Raw genomic sequence first — 16,759 nt, forward strand, 5'->3', positions numbered from 1 at the left:
GTATGTAGTAAAACATATCGAATAAAAATCCACCGACAAGTACAATCCATACATGATCCAAAGTATTCAAAACATAACAAGTTCAAAACATAGTCCAGTACATAAAGCCAAAAGACAAATAACAGCCACGTGGGCTGCAGGGGACTAGCAACTAGAACTCTCTCCTAACAACATCAACTTGAAATAGCAACGGAGGAGGGTGTGAGTCCAATACTCAGCAGGTACAACTGATATACATAGTAAGGAAATAACAACTAAGACTAATCATGCGTACAGTCTCCTGACGTAATGAAGGTAAATGCAAACTGAAATAACCAGGAGAATACTGTACTAACCAGGACCTGGTACAAGGATAAACAGTCCGAGAGGTTTAGAAATCATGTATGCATGCCAAGCATGGACATCCAACCAATATGCAGCAAATAAATGCAGCAAACACAATCACAAGAAATAAATGCATCAATGCGTATGATGCCAATGCAGTCATGGTTGTTAGGATGTCTACTAAAAGCCTAGCTTTTGGTATAAACATTTATCTAGAAATAAGAATCACATTGGTCAAATGTCTACATTTATGATAAATGTAGTTATTCAATTAATTTATATTGTAGATAACATGGTGTGTGGTGTCACACACAGAGGATCATGTTATCAGTACCTTATAAATTATAAACAGTAGCTCACGACCAAGATGGAAAGGAACAAACCATTGGAAGGTCGCAGTGTAATTAGGTATTAGTTTATCTTAACTATATAATTACACTAGTACACTTAGAGTGTATTGAGTAGGACCATTAGAGGTCGTTTCTTTTATTCTGACTTTATAAAGGAAGAAAGACCTCAGTTATTATGGAAGTGTGTGCTCTTAATCCTAATATAATAACAAGCACATATATTTGATATTTATTTCTTTAATTTATCAATGGGTGAGATTTAGTTCGATAAATCAATAAGCCTGATAAGTTGGGAAATGATATCACTTATAGTGTGTGTTGTTGATTATAGAAGGAAACTGTGTCCTAGTAATCTAGGTTGAGAATGTCCCCAAGAGGAGCTCATAAGGATTGTCATGTTAAACCCTGCAGGTGGACTTAGTCTGACATGACGATAAGGTTGAGTGGTACTACTCTTGGACTAAGATATTAATTAAATGAGTTGTCAGTAACTCACTTAATTAGTGGACATTCGACATCTTAAACACAGGGAGACTAACACACTCATAATAAGAAGGAGCCCAAAATGTAATTTGGGATTGGTGCGGTAGTTCAATAATAGTTCTCTAGTGGAATGAATTATTATTGATAAAATTAAGTTGTGTGTTCGGGGCGAACACGGGATGCTTAATTTTATCGGGAGACCAAAACCAATTCCTCCTCTCGGTCCCTATCGTAGCCTCTTGTATATAGAGATTTATATCCACCACATACCCACCTTCTTACCTATCCAATGGAGCCGGCCAAGCTAGCTTGGAACCCAAGCTAGGGCCGGCCAAGACCAAGTGGATGAGCCAAGCTTAGGTGGTCGGCCACTAGAATATTAAAAAGGATTATTATTAAAATTATTTCTTATGTGGATATCATGGTTTTAAAAGAGAGTTTAAAAAATTAAAAATTTCCTTTTATAGCTTTCTACAAAAGATTAAGAGAAGAGATTAATCTCTTTCCTTATTTGTAGATTAAAAGGATGGTTTTAATTTTTGGTAAAAACTTTCCTTATTTGTAAATCATCTACATGTTTAAAAGAGAGTTTAAAATTTGAAATCTTTCCTTATTTGTTGATTAAAAGGTAGATTTTAAATTTTAAGAAAACTTTCCTTTTTAACCATGTTCATGATTTAAAAGAGAGTTTAAAAATTAAATATTCTCTTTTATAAGTTTCTACAAGAGATTAAGAAAAGATTTGATATCTTTCCTTATTTGTAGATTAAAAGATATTTTAATTTTTAGAGATAACTTTCTTTTTATCCACATGTTTAAAAGAAAGATTTTAATTTATAAAATTTCCTTTTTACTAACCATGAAGGGATTAAGTTATTGGAGAAATTTTATAAATTTCTGGAGACAAATTAGGAAGTTTTAATTAATTAAAACTCTCCTTGTTTATAGCTTGTGGTGGTCGGCCATATGAATTGATGAGAAGAAAATTGTTTTTAATTAAATAAATTTTCTTTTTCAATGGCAAAAGAATTAAGGAAGTTTTTATTAAATTTTCCTTATTTGCCAAGACCAAGGATTATAAAAGAGGGGGTAGAGGAGGCTTCATGGGGTAAACGACTCTATTCTATTTTCTCCCTCTTTTCTTCCTTGGTGTGGCCGACCCTTCTCCTTTTCTCTCTTCCTCTTGTGTGGCCGAAATCCTTTATCTCTTGGAGCTTTGAGGAGGTGGCCGGATCTAGCTTGAGGAAGAAGGAGAGAAAGCTTGCATCCCTTGGAGCTTGGTTGGTGAAAAAAATTCTTCATCCTTTAGAAGATATGCTTGGCCGAAACTTGAAGGAAGGAAGAAGAAGGTGCCTTGGTGGTTCTCGTCTCGGAAGATCGTTGCCCACACAACGTTCGGGATTAGAAGAGGAATACGGTAGAAGACCTAGAGGTTTTTGTTTGCAAAAGAAAAGGTATACTAGTATTTAATTTCCGCATCATACTAGTTTTATTTCTTTGTAAAAATACCAAATACGAGAGGCATGCGATTCTAGTATTTCAAATTAGTTTTCGATGTTGTATTCTTTTGTTTTTCTTTTCCTTGTGATTTGATTGTTCTTTTTGGTTGACCTAAAGTTATTTAAGGAAATTAAATATTAGCTTTCCTTAAAAGGCTTTGTCTAGGCGGTGGTGGTTGTTCCCATATCCAAGAAGGCCATGTGCCTCGCCATGTAGTCCTGGAAGCCAATTTTGGAAATTAATATTTAATGGAATTAATAATCTAGGTGATTTGGATCGAACGTGTTAAGTTCCGCAGGAGATCCAAGTCTAAACCTAAAAGAACAAATAAATTAAACTTAGGATCAAATGTGTTAAGTTCCGCAGGCGATCCAAGTTTAATTTAAAAGAACACATGGTAGCTAGGAAAAGGTTCAGACCTTTGTACAAAATTTTTGTATAGTGGAACCGATAGGTTTTCCGAGTAGCAACCAACAATGGTCACCCCTGACGCCAGTCAGCCATCTCACACACAATGGTGGGACCGAGTGGGTAGGGCTGTGACAACCGTGCACTCTGCATCACTACTCCTGATGAGTAACCGAGTGGACGGGATGTTGTCGGAGTACACACATACTCCTACCCCAAATCATAAATGGGGGAGCGCAATGCTCTCATCTCTCGGTACACCATGACGGGGAGGGATCCCTGACGTGCTACCACGCTGCGTCACACTACCCATGAGCGGACCAATGGAGCACTGAACAGAGCCAAACTGACGTACTACCACGCTGCGTCACGCTACCCATGAGCGTCACAATGGAGCACCGAATAGTGATGAAACTGGCAATGTGCTCGACAATAATGGAGCAATCTATCACACAGCATGCAATCATGCGAATGGTGTATGACACTAAGCATGGTAATATACTGAACTAAATCTATATACATATATGATGTGCACCATAGTCAATAAATCATATCAAGGGTACACAGATCAGATAAGGTATCACACCTAGGTCCTGAACATGGTGAAGCATGGTTATATCACTACCCCTAAGCATGTATAATCAGGTAAGCAATAACATGAGATGCAAAACAAGCAATCAACCAAGTATGTAACAAGTATCGGGTAGTGACTAACCGAAACAAAATAAGAAACATAATTATTGCTATTTGTTAAATTCACTACTATGCATATCAAAGACATAAAGTCAAAAGTACCCGCCTCCAATCGAAAAGTCCAAACTGGTAGTCGAGATACGCGTCTCGCATCAAAGTCCTGTGTCATGAATTGAAATACATTTTATTTAGCTACCATTATTCTAAATAGCTAAATAAAATCTCAAATCCTAAATTAGGGCAAACCCCTAATTAACATATGTACCTAGGTTAACGTTAGTTATTAACCTATCTATCAATCATTGATAACATGATTAAAACCCTATTCCTTACCTCACTTCTCACAGCAAGGATGTTGCTGGAAATTATGGTCGGAAAAATCACAGCTGCTGTGGAACCCCGATACACTACCAGCGAAATGAATCTACAATTAAAGACCACTATCCTTAGTTAGCATGATCTTCCACTCAACACAAGTGCTGCTCACAACACAACAAGAATCAGAGCACAAAATCGAAAACCAAACCTTAAACCCTTACCTTAAATCCCACTGCTGTGTTCACTGATCCAACGCCAAGAGATGGTCGCTGCTGGTATTAGAACAAGCAACTTCACTGCTAGGGCCCGGGTTGGAGGGCTTCAGCAGTAGGGAACTAGGGCACAGGTGAGCTAGCAACGATCTAAGGATTCGGCTGGCCGGCACTACGGCAAACGACGGCGACACTGTGCAGAGGAGTAGCGACGGCTGTACACCCAAACTAGGGCACAGGGGAAATCGACGATGCTCTGCCAGAAGAGAAGAAAGGACTCGGCCGACGGGGCTCACGTGTCGCCGGCGTTTGGGCAGGGAAGAAGAAGAAAGGTGGCGTCACTGCTCCCTGTGTCGGCTACAGCAGAAGGAAGGCCGACGGTGTCTCGTCGGACCAGAGGAAGGGAGAGGAATCGAGAGGCGGCGTCGGCGCTAAGGCTCGGGTGCCGGCACAGAGAATCGATCGAGAGGAGTCAATGGCGTCGAGTGCGGCTCAGGAGGAAGTGAGGAAGAGAAGGAGAGGCAAGGGGGAATCGGGCCAACTGCGGGAAGAAGAAGGAAAAAGGGAAGAAGAAACCGCCCGTGTGCGGTTAGGGCAGAGGAGAAATCGGCAGGGGAAGAAGACTCGACGCGAGGAAAAGGTGTCGGGTGTGGCTCGGCACGCGGGGGGAAAAGGAGAAGGCACAGTAACGAGAGAAAACAAATAAGAAAAGTAAATAGAAAAGGAAAAAAATAAAACTTTTCCTCGTTAAAATGGGATAGCCTAAACAGGCTTCTCCGGGCCCCGTTTTTATCCCTGTTAACTCGTCCGTACGAGCTCCGAAAAATTTTTGAATTTTTTTTTAAAAATTCCGGAAAATTTCCTTATTAATATTCACCTATTTTCGATATTTTACATCTACTGTCTCATCAAGGATTTGCATGCTTATTAAGGTATAGTGTCAGAGACACTTTCCTGATAGGTCCTTTCATAGGACGGTTAGGGAAGTGTGTCCGCGCTTTGAGGCGCGTGCATATCGTCCACTAGGATGCTATATAAAGAGAGGTCCATGCACTGACAGAGATATGTTTTATTCACTATTCATGCATGTGTTTACTGTTGCTCCGTTTTCTTCTATTATTCCGGTGACTAACTTGAACGTTGGAAGGTCAATGTCAGGGTCCCCTTCCCTGATCCAACACTAACATTTCTTGTATTGCATAACGGAACGAGGTCTACATAAGGTCAACTTAGAAGTCACATTCTTAGCAAGCCTTCTTCACGATTTTCGGACAAGATGATGTATAATTGTGCATTATACGCAGATGTTTAATTCAGCATTTTTAACTACATACAACATGCATAAAAGCATTATAACTCAAAATAGATCTCGTTTCTTCTTGCTTCAAGTTCTTGTGCTAGTTGAATTTTTCTTGTATTTATTTCCTTGTATATTAACTCTTACACAACATAATTCATTAGGAAGCAATTGAAAGTTCCTATCATGCTAAATGCCTTGTTGATTGTTGTTTTGAAATACAGACACCTAGAGGTATTATTTGAGACATGCTTTCTGAAGTCTGTTGGCAGGTGACAATCATATTCGATTTTTTGAAAAATGGATTCCAGGAACTCAGCGGCTCCTTGGATTTGTCATTTGACAATGATTCTGTTGCTGATGAAAAGATACCATTTCTAGCTTATCTTGCTAGTGTACTAAAAGAAAATACATTTCTACCATATCAACCTCCAGCAGGAAGTACAGATTTTAGGAACCTTATAGCTGGATTCATGAAAATCTACCATCGTATTCCAATAACTGCAGATGTAAGAACTAATTTTCCACTCAAGTTTCACTGCAGATTGGACAACAATATACCACAGAATATGACAGCAACAAGAGCCATGAGTCTCAAATACTCAGGATCAACTATATCAATCTTATCCCACTAATGGACAACAGTCTATTGATTTCCCTCCTTTTTTGAATTATAGAGGAAATGTAGTAGTTTGCTCTACGACATTAATAATAGATCTATTTGTTTTGGAGGTCTTGCTCAATTTTTTTATGTTATGAATTGTGAAACCTTTTGTCAAGGACAAGTATCCAAGGTCAAATATCTTCTCACGAATTTTGAAAGGACTCAAACTAAGCCACAATGATTGCAACCGATGTGAAACAGAGAGAAACATTCTTAGGGAGTTGTACATGTCATTTCTCATAAATTTTGTGGGAAAAGTCTGATGTCTTGAACAACATAAAACATTGTGGATGAGTATTATGTCTTCATATGTTTATGTTAGTCCTTTCCAAGATTCATTGATTTTACCAGACTGGCATTGCCACGTTACCATTGAGGATCATGCGATCAATTTCTTCCTTCTCTTCTTCTCCATGATGGTCACCTTTATCTTGAATTAGAATCCTTCCTCAATAAGTTGGAGTTCATGTTAAGAGAGAGAAGCCAACCAGAAAGAAAAGGATTTCATCATTTCATTCATAGTTTACATTTCCTTGGTGGTATAGGGCAATACATTTAGTACCCCTATAGTATTATTGTTAGCAGACATAGCAGTATAGGTACTTGATTTAGAGAAACACGTACTATATAATCTCATCCTTATTCTTTGTGAGTTCCATCTTCAATTAATGTAACTAGAAATTGCAGACTGAATGATGGTATTGATACTATAAAGATGGCATTCCTGTTTGCAGTTGCATCCTTTTACGATATCCTTGCAAATGGAAAATAGTGGCTAACTGAATGAATTCTGGAAAGATGAAAGTTAAGTCGGATGAGTGAGCCCAAGTCTCTTCCAAAAACTTGATTATCTCCATTTCGACTCTATAAGGAAGGCCAGTGGGAAAGAGATTACGGGAATGCTTGTATAAAGCCAGCCATCCCACTTTTGCCTAGGTCATTGGGAGGCTAGTTGGCAATTTGACCATGTTTCATCCACACTGTATCTGTAAGCCTTTTTTATGTTGTCTTTTATCTAAGCCTTCCAAATCCACACAAACACATGCAAATGACTAACATATACACAATCAAGTGTATGATTGGCACATCAAATTTATATTTCCATAGAAAAATTTATAAGTCAATATACAATCCAAACCGCATAAAATATAACAATCAAGATCAACGAAATCCGCAGGACGCCACTTACATGTTGTGAAAATGTTGATTTTTTTTTATATATAAACTTCAGTTGATGCTAATAAATTTTTACATTTACATTTTAAAAGTTGGATTATAGTATTAAATATTTAAAAAATAAAATAAAAAATTTGATGTGCCTGAGATAATAAATTCCTATATATATATATATATACACGGAATGATATAGTGCTCACCCTGTGCCCAACTCTCGTACTCGACTGAGTGAATAGGACATCTAAAAATATACTCAATTACTTATGAAGTTGCACACGGGAAGTGAGCACGGTAGCATTACTATATATATAGGATTGATCTGTTATACGATTGTTCATCTGTATTTGTGCGTAACAGGTGTTATACAGCTCGAGGTATCTAGAATTGATCTAGGCGCCTCAAGTTTTAATTTAATATAATTTTTTTTAATCCTAAACTCCTTAAATCCTACCTCCTAAATATTATATCCCAAATTTAAAATCCTAAAATAAAATACCCATCATAAATACTATATCTTAAACACTAAATCCTAAATCCAAAGTATAAAAAAAATACACCCTAAATACTATGTATTATTTTTTATGAACACCTAAATTTTTTATATTTTAATTTCTTTTAACTTAGCAACTGTAATATAATCCTTAAATCTTCTATATATATATATATATATATATATATAATTTTTATATTCTTTTTTTCCTTGTTTTAACGAATACACTAAAAAGTTAGTAATAAATGCTTTTTTCTTTAATTTTATTTTAAAAAACAAAAGCAAAATTTTAAAAAATGGAGTAAAAGAGTGACTAACCAGCCTATTGTCATAAGTAATCTTTAAAATTGAAATTACAAAAATAAAAAGTAATTTTTTTTTTGTAGGTAACAATTTTTGTAGGTAACAAAGAAGAGAAGAGAGGATTTTAAATTACAAAGCATTAAACATTTAAAGGGAAATCAAAATGCATCAACAGGTTTAACCCCTGCTCGTTGATCCCACTCGTCGGGAGAGAGAGCATCTGCCATTATCTTCTCTTGCCCACGCCAAAGTATCTGTCATGCAGCAAACGAAACCAATCTTAAGCTCATGTGATATTAGAGCTAGCAATATCAGACCTCATTTTAAACAAAGGATCCTACATCTTTCTTTAAAGAGTTCAATTAAACTTATCCTTTATAAGAAAATATTCCTAATAATTCTATAATTATTCTTATATTATCTTATATAGTTTTTTATTGACTTGAATATCATGATCTGTTATGACAATTAAAAGGATGAATGAGAGCACCTTGTCGATGACTCCAAATTCTTTTGCTTGTATTGTGTCCATATAATAAGGTCCTTGATGAATAGCACTCTTGATTGTATCCACAGACTGCCGTAAATAAATAAATAAATAAATAAAAATAATCAAACTCAGTATCTTGTCGATTATTAAATAGCCGGATGAGTTTTATTTGCACTCACATTCCCAGTGTGTCTTGCTAAAAGTTTAACAAATGTGTCTCTATTCTTTAATGCCTGTGAAACCAGAAATCCGTGAGAAAATGCAGTTCATATAAATAATCTTTGACAAGCATGCACGCAAAATAGGCATTCTCCTGAGATGAAATATCATAAAAAAAATTATCTAAAATCACCGACGAAAGGATGGGAATAAACCTCCTCTGCACGAATAATCACATCACTTGCTTGCATTAGGCCGGTAGATGGAAGACGAGGTTGTTGGATCATAGCTAATAAAAACAAAAGCATAGTGAGAGATTATCCAGTGGTAAAAAACAGAATAACATAAAGTGGAAAGATCATGCTGTCAAATAGGATCAGCATAATGGAACTTACTTTGAGCATGGGGCATTGCAAATCGTCTACCTTTTTTCCCTGCAGCAAGAATTAGACAGGCATGACCTATTGCAGCTCCAACAGCTACTGTCTCAATCTGTATTGCCAACAAGATACGTTAGTTGCAAGTAACACAAAGAAACAGACGATTTGTTCTATTGGGGAGGATGCTATGAAACACTACTGATCAAATTTCCATAGCTGATTGACGATGGGTAATTGTGTGAGGGGAACTGAAAATGGTCGCGGTCATCCCGTAAGACGAGAAGCAAATGGAGACATCTGGTGGTTGAGGGGTCATGTCTCATTAGCTAGTTGGTGAAGCAATAACTTACCAAGATGATATCAAGTAGCCAATTAAAGAAAATGAACCCGCACTAGGATTGAAACACAACCCAAATTCCTACGGGGAGGCAAATTCATTCTCTAATGTTGCAAGAATAATTGATCAGAAAGTTGAATATTCAGCTATCCAAATGTGTAATTTTAGAGATTCTGATGATTTGTTTAATTAATAGAAATTGTGACCCATATCTCTCGGATATTTTGATTGCACATCACATTCATGCTATAGTTTCAGTTTTGTCGGTTTTAAACAAATCAATATCTGCAATTCTGCATTCCGTGAGGATCGCTCTGGCAATATCAGAAGTCTCTGGTTACGACTGAGAATCAAAAGTTAATTATTTGGGTTTTTTTAGATTTTATTATTAATTTCAAACAATAAAAAAAAAAAAAAAGGTGAAGTGGAAAGGCATGGACGATAGGACATACCTCATTCTTTATATGTTTCATAGCATCATAAATAGCAAAACCTTCTGTTTCCAATGCTACCTGCAAAAGTTGAAGATATTGAACATTTTTTTCTTTAACATATTAAATATGTTCATTAACTTGATTAATATTAGCCACTCAGAATATCCAGCAACAGATCATGCAAATAAAGAGGTGAAGCAGAAAGACTGCAATCACCACTGGCCAATCACAATTTGATTGCGATTAGCAACTCTCTGGAATATTTCCATAGATTAATTTAAGCTAATACACAGATATGTCTAAATTTTGTCCATTCATGCTAGCAAAAAAGATCTGTTGTGCAAATAAGAAACACACCAAACAATCTAACATTATATTTGCGTCAGAACACCAAAGGCATAATTCAAAAGGCTAATGGTGAGCAAACTGAGGATTAGAAACACCAAAAGCACTAAATCAAAGCTAAAATATAGAACCTTATTCATGACTATGTATGGAAGAATAGCCGAGATTACTTTCAGTGAATTAGCCTAAATCCAACAGACTAAACTGAAATTCCTAATTTTTATAGTGGAGCATTGGTTTCTATTCCTAATTGTATACATATCAGGGAAATTTCATCTACAAAGCTTCACTTCGCAAACTCTGGAACGCATATTGAAGGTTATAAAACTATGGCGAATTTTCAAAAAGTGAGTAAACCATGGGGTCAAAATGAAATATTCACATAATATATGTATTGCAAACAACAGAGTATCTATAGGTCTATCTTGTGAAAAATATAGACAGCAAAAATTGACTCAAATTTGAGCATGTCAGTTTTCCTTGATTTAGGTAAAAAGCGAGAGAAATGGTAAAATGGCTTCTTACAGTTTCACCATCATCACGTGTTGTTCCAGTCGAATTAATGTAGATAAAAATAGGTTCTTTTGCATCCATCCATTGCAAGTAAAGTAATTGTGCAATCACGAGCTCTGTAACAACTGGCACCAACTGTCCACAAAAGATGGGTTAGTTCAACAGGAATCATATCTATCATGTCAAAAGAGTAGTAAAAGTGAAGATGGTAAAGGTTAGAAGAAATATAATGACAGAATTCATAGCAAATCCATCACCTATAACATAAAATTCTCTGCTACATTTGCAAAAATCAGAAATAGAAATTCAACGCTCTTATTGTGATTATCAAGCTTCTTCATTTAATAACTTATGACAGTGACATCATAGCAAAACCATCAGCGATTAATTAAAAGCATAATAGATTAAAATTCAACAACCACATTCAGACACTCAACATTTCCCCTATTTTTTATTTTTTTCAATGATGACGTAGGTATTATAGTAAATAAAAATTCCAAGGAATCAAGAATGAAGTTGTAGAAGTGCAAAGATTGACATGAGAACTATAATATTATAATTAATGCTCCATATAAGATTGGATAGCCAGAAAAAAATGAACCTGTTAAAAATAATGAATATGTGATTATTGTTAAAAAGAAATTGTTTATAGTTGAAGGAGATTTGATTTGACATACTGGAAGGGGGAGAGGAGAATATATGTGTGTACAAAAATTTTATATTTAATAAAAGAAAAGAAAAAGGCAATACAAATTGTTGGCACTCGGACCATGTGGTTGATTACTTTCACACAGACAACAAAAATTGTCAAGTAAATAATTATATTCCTCACTATACTAAAAAACAGTAAGGAAAAGTAAAAAGTTGGTACTCTCCTAACCCTTTATTCTGTCTCTTCTATGACTTCGTGACGTACATTAAAACCAATTCAAGTCCTCCAATGTTTTTGATGTCATATGTCCAATCTTTATACATGGTAATTTATGTTATTCTGATTCAGGTATGATTGTTTGACACAAACATGGATCTGGGTATTTGCAATCTCATTTCCTACAAGCTTAACTTGCCAACTGGTCAACAAGGCTGTTGATGTTCAACTTGAAGTGTAAATGTTGAATGTCCAATAAGGGCCCAGGTGGTAAATGAAGAGTAACAGAGAGGAATATCTTTCCTGATAGCACTTAGTACAGAAAGTTTGCCATACTTATTAGCACTGCCATTTTATGGGCCACCTTTTGATCCATGAAAAGTGCATTTCTCAAGTGTTTTTCTTCTTGAACTTTGTAAACAAAAAATGTATTAGTATTGACAAGAAATCTCAAAAACTTCTTGGTGGGAAAACATTTCTGAAACAATAAAATCCATTAGGTAATGATCAGAATATAGCTATCAATCACATGCAATTGAAAATTATGTTTCAAGACTTACCGGCATGCCAATGTAGACAATTCGTCCATGAAGAAGTAATGACGGCAAATCTGGGGGAGGTCTTCTTGGTCGATGTTCATTATAAGAAACAGACCGTTCTACCTAATCAAGGTTTATAATACAAAAACCGTAAGTATATTGAAAAAAATAAACTTCTATTTTTTAATTAAATAAAAAGGAAAAAAACAAAGCAACTTTAGAATTAAAAAAAAAACATGGCAATAACATGTAAGCAGAGAAAAACTGAGGTTATTTGAAATTGCAGATACATTGATTATAGCTCACCATTAATTGAAGTAAAAAGGAAATAATATGATGTGATATTTAGAAGGAGAACCAATCTATGCCAATTTTTATTGAATATGCCTACACAATATATAAAGAATAGGCTATATAAAGAGTACCAAAAATGCAACAACATAAATATATCCAGCAACTTGTGAACATAAAAACAAAATAATCTAACACACAAAGGAAGAGGATCAAGATTCAAAATACCAATGCCAGTGCTGGAATTGATGTTGTTGCAGAAAGGTAAGGTCATTGTTGCTATTTTAAACTTTTACATAGCTAGGAAATTCAATGCTGATGTTCTTGTTTAACTATATTGGCATTTATATTTCATTCTGCCAATAATGAAACGAGGAAAAATTTTGTGTGAGGTACTTTTTTGTTGCAGCATTTAAACACAGCTAACTTCAGTGATTTTATTCCATTGTAGTTAAATTATTTCCTAAGATGATACCTAAGATAGGAAAGAACTCTTATGAATGATAATTGAGAGAGATTATGTTATAATGAAAAGGAAGAGAGTACTTCTGTTAATCAAAAAGCTAAAGAATATGACTATCACATTTAAATTGTCAATGTAAACTAAAAATAATAATTTGATATCTCATGTCATGCCCAACATACCAAGCGACATGGTTGAAACTTATTGTTCCCATAAATTAACAAACATTGATAATGCTCAACAAAGATAATTTATCCAGTATTTAGTAATGGTAATGAGTGTCATGTTATGTCGACACTCAATACCTCTTAGCATGCTACAATATGCGTCGAGATAAATTGAAATATTGTTGGTTATTTCTGCAGTTTGGGCCCATACAATACAACATCAGAACTATATCATTCCAGATCGGATACAAAGTCAACTTAGATATATAGTTGTGTTTCTTTTTTTTTTCTTCTTTATCTGCTTCCTTCTTTTGTATTCAATTTTTCACCAGCACCATATGTTGAAACATCGGCATAGTACCAAAATAATATCGTCCCAATTAAAAATTGAACTTCAGCACAGCTTGATATTTTGAATCTTGCTAAAAATTACAATAATTATTTCCTGAACATGAAAGACACCAAAACAGGTGCTTGTAATGTTGACACCAAATTTATGGTACTAATAAATCAAATGTTTTGGAATGCAACTAGTGCATAGTTGTTATATTACCAAAAAATCTAATGTAGTACATGAGAGTCATTATATATTTCCATAGATAAATAAACAATGTTGCAGAAACTTGAAAACAATTCTAAAACACATCCAATGATCTCAACTAACATTTACATAAAACGAAAGAAAAACTCTTCTTTTTTTTCTTATATGGCAGTTGATTCAAACACCAGAATGTTACAGTTTTTTGTTGCTCGAGGTGGTATTACAAACAACTTCTACCCTTGCCACGACCATTTGAAAATCTTCATCCAATTCCCTAGCTAACTCAACTGAACCAATTGCCATTTTCCTTTTTTTTTAAAACAAAATTTCACCTATCAAACTTACTAAGATAACCCATTTCCATCTTATAAGATAAATTCTTTCCTTTTTAAAGGAGAAAATCCTTACAAATTAAACGTTTTTGTAATAACCTACAATTTAATGTTTATGAACGCTCTCGTTTCCATCAGTGCGGACCTCCCAGAAGATCTGTTCCGGTGCTGAATGAGAAAACCCTTTTGACACAAATCCTCAGCACCCAACTTAATACTTCGAACAGAAAGATAAACTATACGATCCATCTATTCGTACCTCCCATAAGATTCAATCCTGATCCCGGTACAAAAACCTTTTTTTTTTACACAAATCTCCCGGAATCCTAATTAATATTTCAAAAATATACCAGAATAAAATGAAAACGATCTAGAAAGTACCTGTGCTGGACTAGCCATGAGCGTCGGGGAGGCAAAGAGATCGAGGTAGGGCGGCATGTCGCGATTGCCGGACGACGCCAAAGCCAAAGGGTCGGGTGCGGCAGCAGCCGCTTCGGCTAGCTTGGAGAGGAAGGGATCGCGGGGATTCAGGGGAGGCATCGGCGGCGGCGCCCTTGCTGCCCTAATTTTGAGGGGAGCAGCAGAATCGGCCGACATGGAGAAGGAAGAGGAAGGAGGAGAGGAAGACAAACCGGAGGGAACGAAAGCCAGAGGCATCCGAGGCGAGAGGAAACGGAAGCTTACAGCGCCGCACGCCATCGCCGCCTTCTTGTCTTCGCTTCAACTGAGGACTTTTATAACTGAGGGACTTCTTGGAGGCCAGCGAAAGATATAGATCGGATATCAACTCTTGGAAAAACAATATATAAAAATTGTATTTTAAAAAATATCCTCGTAAAAGGGTAAAAATTATTTTTGTTATTTTGAAAAATAATAATAATAAAATAAAAAGGGCACTCATTTTTCTCTCTAAAATAGCTTTATTGCTGTTTTATTAACTTTGGTCGTTAAAATATATTGAAAATACTCTTAAAAATTCAGTTCAAATTATTTTAATATTGATTAGAAATGTTTAAATATTAATTAAAATTATTTAATTTGGTCAAAAACTAATCAATTATTATTGTATTAATTTTGACTAAAATTACTCCAGTTGGTTCTAGTGTAGTGGTTAGAATCCAAGCGGAGATTTCAAAATTTTCAGAATTGATTTTAAATGTGACAAATTATATACGATTATCGTTATTAAGGGTGAGGAGTCCACCTGTTAAATCGATCAGTCTGCTTATACCCCAATTGAAAAAAAAAAATTCTCTTATACCGATATAACCCAATTGAAAAAAAAAAATTATGGGATATAATGTAGATATAGGATTCTGATATTATATTATCTAATCTAATATGATCGAATAATTTTTTATCCTAATAATTTAATCAATCCGATCTACTATCACTCCTATTTATAACAGTTATTATCAATAAGTTGTTATCCCCGAGGCATGGTATCGTGGTAGAATATCGAGGTTGTCACTAAGACATTTACGGTTCAAACCGCATGCGCTTCCGATTTACCCTGATGACCGATGGAAAATTTTCATGAGACCGAGTCGATCATCTCAGGAATAGTCAATAAGATTAACTGGTATTATTATTTTATCATCGATAAGTAATATCTATTATCATTTTAAAATATTTTATTTTTTATTATATTTATATTTATATTTTATTGGATATATAATTAGATATCTAAATAATTGATAATATGTTGGATATATAATATATAATAATCATCAGATATAACGACGAATATATAGTCTTAATATTATATTATTTCTTCTAATAGAGTCGAATAATTTTTCCCTCATAACTGAATAAATCCGATCAACTATCCTCCCTAATCATTATGGTCAATGGAAATCGGTTCAAAAAAAGGAAATACATAATACCAATTAAAAATAATAATAATTTTAATTAAAACTACTTATGTCGTAATAATTTTGATCAAAACTAAGTTGCAATAATATTAACTAAGGTTATTACAACATATAAAAATATTATTAAATTTATTGTTCAGGAGGAGCTACCGATAATGAGATCGACAAGGTAGGTCAGTACAATCTCTTTTAACTGATAAGTTGTTCAAATTTGTTAAATTATTAACTAAAGACTGTTGCAAACTTGAAAAAGAAAATAATTAAAAATAATTTTAACTAAATCTTGTTTATTAGAAGATTTTGAAAAATTAAAAATTGAAAATGATAAATTAAGGACACAAGTAGAAAATTAAGAAAATCATAAATGTTTAATTGTTCAAGCTCAAAATTTTAAAAGACTAAGCTGGTATTTTAGATTTCACAGGGGCCAAATTAGAAAAAATCTCAAAAATTATGTGCCCCCAAAATTCTTGATTAATCTTATAGGAAGGAACATATATTAAGCTCTAAAAACTTGTATAAATTAAAGTAAAATTGGACTTAGAGCTTTCAGAGAGCAAGTTAAATGTTTAAATTCCTTAAGAGGCTTTGTCTAGAAGTGGTTGATGATCCAATAACCAAGAAGGTCTAGTGTCTCGTCACAACCTAGAAGTCAATTACTAATTTGAATATTTAATTGACATACTGATAAGCTTGTGAAATTAAAATAATGCTTTGAATCGTTGTCAATTGTTAGAAAATTTCATAACTTAGAAAATTGATTTTACAAAACTTAAGGTTTCTAAATTTTTTTAATAAAATTATTTTC

The 16,759-nt window shown here is 34.5% G+C and overlaps 1 protein-coding gene across 1 annotated transcript; it reads right to left on the minus strand.

Annotated features, from left to right (window-relative positions):
• Window positions 1-8,225: 8,225 nt before the first annotated feature.
• On the minus strand, window positions 8,226-14,846 carry LOC121997652 (ATP-dependent Clp protease proteolytic subunit-related protein 3, chloroplastic-like). The gene is made up of 9 exons (XM_042552179.1): window positions 14,459-14,846; window positions 12,305-12,406; window positions 10,889-11,011; window positions 10,037-10,096; window positions 9,263-9,359; window positions 9,083-9,156; window positions 8,888-8,941; window positions 8,709-8,795; window positions 8,226-8,472 (listed from the first exon to the last, which is right to left on the minus strand). Exons 1-9 carry the CDS (start codon window positions 14,774-14,776, stop codon window positions 8,377-8,379), a joined length of 1,011 nt encoding a protein of 336 aa, XP_042408113.1. The 5' UTR covers window positions 14,777-14,846; the 3' UTR covers window positions 8,226-8,376.
• Window positions 14,847-16,759: the final 1,913 nt, after the last annotated feature.

Source organism: Zingiber officinale, chromosome 6A, assembly GCF_018446385.1.
Source record: "Zingiber officinale cultivar Zhangliang chromosome 6A, Zo_v1.1, whole genome shotgun sequence".
Lineage (NCBI taxonomy): Eukaryota > Viridiplantae > Streptophyta > Magnoliopsida > Zingiberales > Zingiberaceae > Zingiber > Zingiber officinale.

Excerpts from the sequence above, each read along its gene's own strand:
- LOC121997652 (XM_042552179.1), bottom strand. The coding sequence starts at position 14,776 with ATGGCGTGCGGCGCTGTAAGCTTCCGTTTCCTCTCGCCTCGGATGCCT. Across the intron at positions 9,360-10,036 it reads TGAAACATATAAAGAATGAG|ATTGAGACAGTAGCTGTTGG; the intron begins GTATGTCCTATC and ends TTGGCAATACAG. Across the intron at positions 8,942-9,082 it reads TGATTATTCGTGCAGAGGAG|GCATTAAAGAATAGAGACAC; the intron begins GTTTATTCCCAT and ends CTGGTTTCACAG.